Source organism: Podarcis vaucheri (assembly GCF_965113315.1).
Source record: "Podarcis vaucheri genome assembly, chromosome: Z".
Classification (NCBI taxonomy): Eukaryota; Metazoa; Chordata; class Lepidosauria; order Squamata; family Lacertidae; genus Podarcis; species Podarcis vaucheri.
In genome coordinates, this window is record NC_138758.1 from 37,741,674 (window position 1) to 37,753,570 (window position 11,897).

Sequence of the window (11,897 nt, forward strand, 5' to 3'; positions counted from 1 at the left end):
GTCCCGCAAATACCTGCTCTATTTAGTAGCTTCAGGGAGCAATGTTCAAGGGTTGTTTTCGACTGAAGAAACAGGCCTTAGTCATTTTCTCATACTCCAGCTGCTAGAGTATTTGGTTTTTTTCCTTCTGATCAGCTGTATAAGGAATTAAAGCCCTATCATGTAACTACTTACTGTATAAGCTCATGCCTCTTTCTACCACGCCCTTCTCTGAAACCATCTGCTCACACTTTGGTAAAAGTCTGGATGTGGACCTTAGCATACATGTATTTGAAAACAGGACGGGGCCATCTAAAACATTTCAAAACTACTGACAAAACTACTTCCAACCTTTCTTTAAAGAAACCAGACAAACTGGCCATGTCTATGTGCAGCTTCATGTGGGCTGGTATCCTCTGTTTTACCTCCACCCAAATCAGGAGATTTATCAGTTTAAGGATATGTGTCAGGTGGCTGTTTAAAGGCAGAAGAGAAGTGCTAGTTGAAAAAGAGACCTTAGTTGTATATTCAGCATTAGTCTTCTGATGACAGTTCACTTGAACACTTGATTGTAACATGTTTGTGGCGTCTTAAAAGTACGATTTTTTGGGGGGGGGTCTAATTGAAAAAAATGTACATTTCTCTAATTGTTAACAAATTGTTTGAATAAAGTCAATTTTTATACAAAGGTTTGGAAAGAGATTAAGAAAGTTTTGGAGCTGGGGGGGGGAGAGTGAAGCTTTCCCTAATGGGTAGAATTTCAGCCATCAAAATGAATGTATTACCTGAAATGTTTTTATTCCAGTTTGTCCTGATTGTCAACAGTTTGTGCTGCTTCAGAGATATTTCTAGATATATCTGGCAGGGGAAGAAACCAATAATTAAGTATAAAACTCTGATAGATAATAAATAAAGAGGAGGCTTTACCCTCCTTCACCCTTTACAGTTATACTATGAGGCAGCATGTCTTTGCTGGCTAAAGGAATGGATTGGTTTGAAAAAATGCTTATCCATTAGATCTGAAAGGTCATTATCTTAAATTTGGCTGGCATGCATGTCTATGGTATGGGAAAGCTAAGATACATAAGAGTTTCTCAAATCGGGAAGTCTGGGAGAAATATAAGAACTTGTTGGAAAGGAAAACTCCATTGTGTTTATTGCCAAAAGAAGCCATTACTTTGAAAAGAATAAATATGGTCAGGCAATGGGTGACATACAGAAAATTCCTGCACTTTTCGGAGAAGGAACTCAGACTGAAGACAGTGAAGAAATAATAAAAAAGTAGCAGATTGGTTACAATATCACTGGGGAACAATTTTTTTTTACATTTTCTGTTGCATGAGCTTTTTCAACTGTTCTTATATTTTCTTTCAATGCTGATTTCAAATCTGAAATTGATTTTTGTGTACATGCTATAGTTAACTTGCAATTTCTGACTTTTGCCGATATGTCATATTTACACTGGGGACACTGCCTGATGCCTTTTGTTATATATGTGACTGCTATGCACTTCCTCGTCAAAGATGCAATATAACACCGTTTGTGAGGCATGCCTATAAAAGCTATTTTGAAATTCCCCTGGGCGACCAAGACAAGAAATGGGCTCCGCATATTGTTTGTCACAATTGTGAGGAAATGCTTAGAGACCGACAAAAGGAAAAGGGAAGAGTATGCCTTTTGGGGTTCCCATGGTTTGGCAAGAACCCAAGGATCACACAAGTGACTTCTATTTTTGTTTCCCAGTGGTATCTACAATTGTTATTCAGGTACTTGGTAAAGCCTTTCTGTTGTCCAAGCAAGAAATTGACCATTTTGAGATCCACACAGATGATCCAGTTGTGCTCCCTCACCATGTTCACTTCCTTCATCTTCAGAAGAGACAAACCCCTTAAAAACTGGAATTGGGAGTTCCTCAGAGTGCGGGATATGTCTAATTGCTGAAGGAATACTGGGATAGGCGACAGCATGTCGGTTTTTCTTGCCGATACCCATCGTATTAACCAGACAAAAATAGCATAACAAAAGGCATCAGGGTTGTTTACACATTTTTGTCTACTTGAAGAAGCCATGGTCCAATCTGAAAAATGCAAATATTTAGGTTACAAAACTGTAAAAATAAAGAAAGATTAAGTTTGCAAAACAATAATTACCATGTGGTTATGGTAGATCAATGTGTCAGTGTCCAATTATCCCCAGTGTAAATATGACATATCGGCAAAAGTCAGAAATTGCAAGTTAACTATAGCATGTACACAAAAATCAATTTCAGGTTTGAAATCAGCATTGAAAGAACATATAAGAACAGTTGAAAAAGCTCATGCAAAAGAAAATGGGAAAAAATTGTTCCCTAGTATACTGTGTATCCTAATGGAATACATTTTTTTTGCATACCTCCAACTGTACATAGATATACACGTCATTTTAAATGCTATACATGTCATGTTCAATGTTATACAAGTCACTTACATTTATACTCATATTGTACTACTTTGGCTGTGTTTAATAAAATATTGAATTCTTGCATTGTGAAAAACAAAGATTATGGTGAAAAATGAAAACATGAATTGTAAAAAACCCTAGAGCGTACAGAACAAAACCAACTTCTGATATGAAATCAGCACATCAAAATTAGGTCAGAACAACTGCAGGTGTCAATACAACAACAACAACAAAAAGTTCCCCAGTGTTATCAATTAAATGAATGGCTCAAGATAAATTAAAAAAAAAAAAATTGGACCAAAGCTCAGAATTTGAGAGAATCCTATTAGAAAATAATGAAAAAATATTATCCAAAATGTATAAGCTGTTATTGGAGCGGGAAACAAAAGATGAGCTGGTAAAATAATCAATGATTCAGTGGGCAAGAGATATAGGGCATATTGAATTTGACCACCGGGAGAAACTATGGAAGAAAGATTTGAAATTTACTGCATGCTACACACTAAAAGAAAACCATCTGAAAATGATACATAGATGGTATATAACTCCAAGCAGATTAGCTAAAATGTATAAATCTAAATCTGATATGTATTGGAAATGCAGAGAAGTGGGAGGAACATTTCTGCATATGTGGTGGGCATGCAGATAAGTTAAGGAATATTGGGAAATTATATACAGTCGTACCTCATTTTGCGGCCGGGATCTCGCTCTCCAGGCTTCAGGAAGCTATCCGCAAGCCTTGCGAGCCCGGTGGGAGTTCCCACGGGCTCACAAGGCTTGCGGGCAGCAGCTTGCAGCCCCCGCGAGTGTCCACAAGCCTTGCGCGCCCGGCAGGAGGTCCCGCCGAGCGCGCGAGGCTTGGGGTGGCAGCCTGTCGCCCGAAGAACGGGGAGCCCTCCGGAGGGCTCCCCGTGCTTTGGGCGAGTGTCTGCAAGCCTTGCGCGCCCGGCAGGAGGTCCCGCCCGGTGCGCGAGGCTTGGGGCGGCAGCCAGGGCGGAGGGGGGGGGAAATAATTTTTTTTTATTTATTTCCCCCCCAAAAAACGAGGTGCGTCCTATGGGCCGGTGCGCCCTATAGGACGAAAATACGGTAGATGTTTTTAATTCCCTTCCCTGGAGCTCAAGACCACCCCTCCATACATCATACATACATCACAGAAGGGGTGTAACCCAAGACCACCCCCTCAGATCCATCATACCTATATCACAGAAAGGGCGGTTTACAGCAGAAATCTGAGTGGTTTGTTTACCTCCTGTCTGCCAGGTTACCTGTTTAATGGTCACTTGATTGGATTGCCTGGGGAGCCTGGCCAGTCTTTTGTAATGTTACATACTTAGTTCCTGAGCCAGGTCACAGCCTCACACCCTATTCATATCTTAAATGTCCCTTAAGAAAGGATTTGTGAAGGAAAAGACAATGGGGAGGCTTTTCCATTTTCCTTTAACCTTGCAGAGAAAACATTTGCTCAGTTTGGGAATCAAAATGGTTTCAGGTTGGTCTTCATGAGCTCATCTATGTACATGCTTGGTTGGTACACTTATGAACATTTAACATATATCCAAGACCTCAAAATTCCTATCACATATTTAATGATGAAAATGTATATTTGAATTTTTTCAATAAAAATCATTTTTAAAAAATGAATAAAGTCAATTTTGTGTTATTTTGCTGAAAATATGAGTGTGTCTTTCCCATTTTGTAGACAATAAAAATGAAACGATTGTTGATTGGATGTAACACAGATACTAGAGGCATGTGAAAGAGCAGAGAAGTGATTCAATTTCTGATATACAGGCAGGAACTAGATTAGGTGTGTGATTCAATTGATGTGTGATCGCCAATGCATGGGCCCTTTTGAACCGGAAGAAGGCAGAACAGGCAGGTGCATATATAGAATAAATGTTCATAAATGCACAAGGTAAACACACATAGATAAGCATATAAACCACATGTCTAAAATAGTACAAGAGAGCAATCCTGAAACCATTTTGACTCTCCCCAATGGACCTCAGATATTTCTCTGCAGCAGGAGGATGGGAGAAACTTTCCAATTGTCTTTTCACTTGCAAATCCTCCCTGCAAATCCAGTCTGGCAAGTTTCTGCTAAACTAAGCAGACTATCAATAAGGTGTAAATTTGTAAAAAGGAGATTCAGGAACTAAAGTATTTACCATCTCAAAGGAATGGCTAGGCTACCCAGAAAATGCAATCAGTAAGGCGTTATCAGGTATTCTGGTAGACAGGAGAGAAGCAACGCACTCAAATTTCTGCTGGAGACCACCTTCTGCAATGTATGTATGATGTTCTTGGGGTGGTCTTGGGCTACAGGGTGGGCAGTTTTCAAAGTCTTTATAGGGGCTTGCGCACCATTGTTCTAGGTCTCTCTTGCCTCCTTGCAAGGAGGGGAGGGAACTCTGTTGCAACAGAAAAATAAAGATCTGCCTTGCTTTCAGTGCATCCTACCGCCATTCCTTCCTGACCAATCATGGACTTAGTGGACTCAGTCCCTTGGGGAGTTGGGCAGCAAAAGCCAACCTCCTTATTTTCTTTAACATTTACTGTATTTTTCGCCTTATAGGGCGCACCTTTTCCCCTCCAAAAATGAAGGGGAAATGTGTGTGCGTCCTATGGGGCGAATGCAGGCTTTCACTGAAGCCTGGAGAGCAAGAGGGGTCGGTGTGCACCGACCCCTTTTGCTCTCCAGGCTTCAGGAAGCTATCCGCAAGCCTGGGGAGCCCGTGGGAGTTCCCGCCGGGCTCCTGAGGCTTGCGGATAGCAGCCTGTTCTGGGGGCTGGGGTCGGGGGAAGCTCGGGCTTCCTCAACCCCTGCGCCTGGGGGGAGGGAATATTTTTTTTCTCTTTATTCCCCCCGAAAAAACCCCTAGGTGCGCCCTATAGGGTGAAAAATACGGTAGTTCATCTAACTCAGTACAGACCCTCCAAGTGTCCCTATTTTCCAGGGCTGTCCTTGATTTAGAAAAGCCTGCCCAGTTTTTGATTTGATCTCAGAATGTCCCACTTTTCATTCGGTTGTCCCTATTTTCATTGGAGAAATGTTGGAGGGTGTGGAGTTATCCTACCCTGAGTCATCTGAAGGCAGTTTTTCAATGTTTTCTGTTTTTTATAAATGTTAGAAGCTGCCCAGAGTGGCTGGGGCAACCCAGTAAGATGTATCGGGTATAAATAATAAAATTATAATTATGGAATGGGATGTCCCTATTTTCATCAGAGAAATGTTGGAGGGTATGCTGTCATTATTGTATATACTGACTGACATCAGCACTCCATGAATATAGGAATCTCCCAGCCCTACTTGGAAATGTTAGGGATTTAATCTGGGACCTTAAATCTTTCCCTTAAGAAGAGTGTTCCATAAATGTGGGAAGTGGAGTTTACAACAGAGAAGGCAGGGGTGCGGGAGGGGGGGAGATTTCATCCTCAGCAACTAGTCTCAAGTCTCAACTTTGCCTGTGGTTCTTTTATAAACACAAGCCACCAGAGCTAGGGTTGCCACTATTGTTCTAGCAAACTACAGGACAGGGTAGGGTGGGGTGTTTGGTGGGTGATTCCCGCCCCCACTGGTGCTGAAGTGACTTCAAAGCAATCCATTACCATCCATTGCAGCCTAACCGGATGGCCCCACTAGAATTTGTCACACACACGTGAATTTATCTGTGCTTTGCTACCCAGAGCTTAAATACATGACCTTTCACACACCCTTTCGGACACATGCATTTGGAGAGGATCCGTAGCTTGGCAGCGAGAGGGGGCGGGACGGACCTGAAATACAGGACGAAACTGTTTCAATATAGGACGTTGCGTTTTACATTCAAATATGGGGCAATCCTGTATTATACAGGACAGGTGGCGACAAGTGCCTCAGGGAATTTTGGACGTGGGCAGCCCAACAGCTTAGAAGCTGTGCCATGTGTCCTTGGATACTTTGCTTCTTTGGGGCGTGGGTAGTGCTTCATTTTAACTCTGATTAGAAACTTAAGGGAACACACACCGTACATGCTTAGGAGCTGTTGTACATCACTGCACAAATATCTGTGTCTTATGTACAGGGGCAATAAGTGAGGAAATAACGTTGGGCAGACATGGTCAGTTGGGGAAAGAAGGATGTTGCTGAACTATTTATTATTAATTAAACATATAGCTCGTTTCACAACATAATCGGCATGGAGTGCGCTAAGTGTCCCGTGAACCCAAGCTACGCTGACTGGGGCTGACCGTCCACGCGTTCCTCAAGCCTGCTTTCGTGCGCAGGCGTGGTTTGCAGCCGCATGCTCGCTTTGATACTGTCACCGGCAATAAACCGGTTACGCTCTAGGCACGGACCAGGATTCTCTATGGATGAGGAGCGGCCTCCTATAGGCTTGCATCACTACGGTGAAAAGCCACAACGACCATAGACGTATAACTATAGAGTTTACTTCCGCTCCGCGGATTTCTAAGGCCCGCCCCGCGCTTCCTGCCCTTCCTTTTCGAAGCCGAAGCCAAGATGGTGAGTTGTGTTTGTTGTAGCGGCGGACTTTCAATCCGTCGCCATCGGTCCTCTAAACGGGCTAATGGTTGGGTTTCTTCTGGCAGGGGAGGCACGGGACACCCTGGCGTCTTGTATTTTGGGAGAGCGGATGAAATGGGGAACCTGGTGCAGGCCTCCGATGTGTGTGCGGCTCGCCCGCTTTTGGTAGGGAATTAACCGAATCGTTCTTTCAACTTACGCAGCCCAAGGGGAAGAAGGCCAAGGGGAAGAAGGTGGCTCCGGCCCCTGCCGTGGTCAAGAAACAGGAGGCAAAGAAGGTTGTAAATCCTCTCTTTGAGAAAAGGCCCAAGAACTTCGGCATCGGTGAGTTGGAAAAAGGAATTGGGGGTTGGAATGATGGGTCTCTGTAGCCCTGTTGATCCGTTATGGAGCCTAAACAGGAGTAAAGTTGCTTTCACGGGAAGTGGGAAATACGCCTGCCTCTAAAATACCTGTGTATGGGGAATACTGCTGGTTTTGTTGCATTTTGACCAGTTACTATCTGTCTATTTATAACAAGTATTTATGTGCTGCTGTATCCTAGAAATATATTGCTGAGGTTATGCAACAGCATAAAACCATACAGTAAAATCATTTTTGAAGAAAAATTAAAAGCAAGTTTAAAGTAAAATAATGTAAAGCAAGCATCAGTTGATCATTGAGGAGGGATCTAATCTTAAATGTCTGTATAGGCCTTAGGCAGTAGCAATTTTTAAATTGATATTTCATTGGAAGAATTTCATTTTTTAAAAAAGTGATTAGAAAAGGAAAACGTGAACGAGAATTAAAAGAAGAGAAAAATACTCAATTAGGTTTCTGTACATATTAAGACTAATGTATAGCCTTAATATTCTGTTACAAATATGTTCATCAGTAACCTAGTATTTTCTGTATAAACTCGTTCCAAATATAGTTATCCAAAGAAAGTGCATCTATAAGTGGTTGTTCATGTGTTGTTAATATTGCCATGTTATCAAGCTATTGATTATGGAGAATTAAAACTATTCTTCCAGTTCATCAGTCCCTTAGCCACTATTAGGGCATGCAGAATCTATTTTTACTGTCCCATTGTCACTTTCCATACAATAGGTACAGGGGGATATCGTTTAAAAGAATATGCCTGTCTGATAATCTGAAATTACTCAGTAACATATTTGTATAATCCAACACAAAACTTAAAGAGTGAAACATTGTAAAAGTATGTGTATCAGAAAAGCATTATCCATATTACAACTGTAGCAAAAGACGTTAAAAATTGGTCTAATTGAAAGAAATTCTGATGGACTGGTGATAGGAAAGTGAAGTGAATTCTCCCTTGGTAGTAGGGAGCATTAGTTTCCACAGATCTATTAAATTTAAATCATATATTTCTTAATTGCTTGTCTCGCTAAATATGTTTTCTTTATCAGTGGATTTCTATCTAAATTAGGATCTATGTAGTAGTAAACTTTCTGACAGGCATTTAGAAGGGCCTGGTGTTTCCACTATGTTTTGGAAGACCAAGCTTCTCTGGCTGTGAGCAAATGATGCAAAAGAATATTTGCTATCTGAGTGATGCTGCTGACAATCTTATCCACCAAGATCTCTGATGCTCCTGCCACCTTTGCTTTGGGCTGAAAACCAGGGATAAAAAAGGATAACCAGTAATTGCTAAGGAAGCAGTTATTTTGAATTGTTATTCTGCCTTTCAGGGCAGGACATTCAGCCCAAACGGGACCTGACTCGCTTTGTGAAATGGCCTCGTTATATCCGACTTCAGCGCCAAAGAGCCATCCTCTACAAAAGGCTGAAGGTGCCTCCAGCCGTTAACCAGTTCACTCAAGCATTGGACCGCCAGACAGGTGAAGGCCGGCTCCTTTCCTTGGTTCTAAGGTGGGGTTGCAGAAGGAGGTGGGGTAGCTGTTCAGACTCCTTGAATTGAATGTGCACCCCATGTTTTGGGAGCTTGCTGGAAAGAGGCAAGTGTGAGAGAACTAGTTTTACACAGTGCTATAGTAAGAAAGGGTTTTTCTTTGTGTGCAGATGATGCTAGCAAAATATTTGCTATCTGAGCTTCCTTGATGACTCCCAACCACCAAGATCGCTGATGCACAAAAGCCATGTTCTTTAGGGAAGGGAGATAATGGGAACATGGTGTTAGAGAGGCTTTCCTCTGAATGGTTCTAGTTGTCTTCCACAGCTACTCAGCTTCTGAAATTGGCCCACAAATACAGGCCTGAGACGAAGCAAGAGAAGAAGCAGAGGCTGCTGGCCCGTGCAGAGCAAAAGGCTGCAGGGAAAGGTGACGTCCCTACCAAGAGGCCTCCTGTGCTCAGAGCAGGTAACCTTCCTACTTTATATTTGGACATTTAAGCTGGTTGATTGAAAGCTTGGACAGCTGGCCATATTTATTTATTGTGTTGATATCCAAAAAGTTCAAGATGGCATAGATGGTTCTCCCCCTACTCGATTTTACCCTCGCAAACAAGCCTGTAGGGTAGGCTGGGTTGAAATACAGTGACTGGCCCAAGGTTGCCCAGTGAGCTCCATGGTTGAGTTGGGGTTTGAACCCTGGTTTTGCCCAGGTAACCACTGCATCACACCGGCTACCGCGATGATGTATGAATTTCTTCACCTGAACTGCAGACTGAAGAGCAAAACATACGAGCTTTTTAACCCTGAGCGGTAGCAGGCCCTTCCTTTGCTAGTCCTTGACATGGCTAGGAAAAGCTGGCAGCTTGGTTCTTTGTTAACACCACTTGAGCCACTGTGCTTTTCCACATGCAGGGAGCTCCGGATTTATTTTTTTTTACATGGGAAAACATAAACTTTTGTAGCACACTCAAGTTAACTGACTTTTTCTGCAGGTGTCAACACCGTTACAACTCTGGTGGAGAACAAGAAGGCGCAGCTGGTGGTGATCGCACACGATGTAGACCCCGTTGAGGTACGGAGGTGCAAGAGTCGGGGTCTTGTACCTGAAAGCTCATATTTATGCTGCTAAGTGGCTTTTTAAAAAATGAATAGCAGCCACTGCATTCTTGTAGGCACGGGTGTTTTCTGCTGTTTCTTTCCTTAACTTGAACAAAATGGTCACCCATTCCTGCTCTAGATAATTCATAATGTTGCCAGGCCACTGTTGAAATGTGCTTGGCTGTACAACTTACTTTGGACAACATCACTGAGTCTTGTTAACAAATCTTCAAACTTTACTCTTTATAGAGCAGGGTATGGCTTTTGCAATGATGTTTGAATTTCTTCACCTGACTCCTATCTGTGAAGAGCAAAATTATACGAGCTTTTTAACCCTGAGCAATTGCCAGAGCCCTTGTTGTAAAGCAGGGATGGGGAAAGCACTGATATTAGACTCCTGCTCCCATCACCCCTAACCACTGGGGCTGATGGGAATTAGGAGTCCAGTGAAGTCTGGAGGGCCACAGTTCCTCATTCCTATTGTATTAAAAACTGAACCACTGCCAACTTTAAAGCATTTCTTCTCCCCTCTCTGATCCAGCTGGTAGTTTTCCTGCCTGCCTTGTGCAGAAAAATGGGAGTGCCCTATTGCATCATCAAAGGCAAGGCAAGGCTGGGCCGCCTTGTCCACCGAAAGACCTGTACCTGTGTTGCCTTCACTCAGGTTAATCCGTAAGTAGCCCTGAAAACATTTTTCGCCTATTTTCTAATTCAAATGAAGAAACCGAAGAGGCTGGTGTGGTTTGGGGCAGTTACTCTTTTAACTGCAAGCTAAACAGCTGCTAAAGCCTTTCCTCCTTCCGCATCTGGCCATGGTGAAATGAATGAACACAACTGCTGAAGCTCAATGAACTTTTGTGGGGCCCCTTAAGAGAACGTTGCCCTGAAAAGTGGCACTTAGAGCAGTATTTTAAATTGTAGTCTACTTGGATAACTCAGACTCAATTGCTGACTTGTTGAATCTGTTTTCTCCTTTGCAGCGAGGACAAGGGAGCTCTAGCTAAACTCGTGGAAGCTGTCAAGACCAACTACAATGAGAGATATGATGAGGTAAGATTGTGCCTATAGGACCTGTGGGTATATTGACTAATTTGTTGGCTTTTGGATAGTGCCCCTCTTCCTTGCAGTGGCATGACCACTGTCCAGCTTGCTGAAATCAGGAATGGCTTGCTAGCAGCCTCCAATATGAAAATTCATTCCAGCACTGTGTAGAGAATTTCCTCATGGTGTAGCAGAAATAATGTGAATGAACAGCAGTATCATGTTGACCCACTGAGCTGGTAGCATCTAAAAATATTTTGGGCAAGATAACAGGATTGAGAATCTATAAATGCCCACAGGAGAAAAGGACTTGAGCCACCATTGGGTTACACAGCCTGTTAGCAATATTCCAGAGTCTGTGTCTATAGTACTAAAATGTTTGAAACTGTTGCTACTTGTTAGAGCACAGCTGTAATGTTGGAAGTGGAGTTGATTTGAGTCTCTGTTCCAGTAGTGGTTTTTGCATCTAATTTGTACTTAAAAGCAGACACTCAGGTTATTGCTGTGAATGTTAAATCCTCAAATTGTACCATTTAATCTAAATTTTAATTGTAAGTTTTGTAAGTCACTTTGACATGTGTGCAATCTTTTTTCCTTCCAGATTCGTCGTCACTGGGGCGGCAATCTTCTGGGGCCGAAGTCAGTGGCCCGCATTGCTAAGCTTGAAAAAGCTAAGGCTAAAGAACTGGCCACTAAACTTGGATAGATGTATCAGATTTTCCTCAAGAAGCTATTCCCATAAAAATAAAATACTGCAAAAAAAAAAAAAAGTGTTCTAGTTTTCTGTAAGTTTTTAGTGATTAGAGTGTGGTGCTCTTGTCAGTTATGTCTTCTGGTAGCCTTGTCTAGTGAAGGGGGATTCCATAGCACCTAAGAAGAATATATTCCAGCGTTCCTTTCTCCATTTTCTGTCCCAAGGGGGAGAATTTAAGATTTGCCCCAATAATGAGCACCCTGG

At 42.4% G+C, this 11,897-nt stretch overlaps 1 protein-coding gene across 1 annotated transcript; it reads left to right on the forward strand.

Moving 5' to 3' along the window:
• Positions 1-6,888: 6,888 nt before the first annotated feature.
• Positions 6,889-11,709, forward strand: RPL7A (ribosomal protein L7a). Its single transcript, XM_082207888.1, has 8 exons — positions 6,889-6,925; positions 7,150-7,270; positions 8,638-8,787; positions 9,126-9,266; positions 9,793-9,872; positions 10,440-10,570; positions 10,879-10,948; positions 11,541-11,709. Exons 1-8 carry the CDS (start codon positions 6,923-6,925, stop codon positions 11,643-11,645), a joined length of 801 nt encoding a protein of 266 aa, XP_082064014.1. The 5' UTR covers positions 6,889-6,922; the 3' UTR covers positions 11,646-11,709.
• The last annotated feature ends 188 nt before the right edge of the window (positions 11,710-11,897 follow it).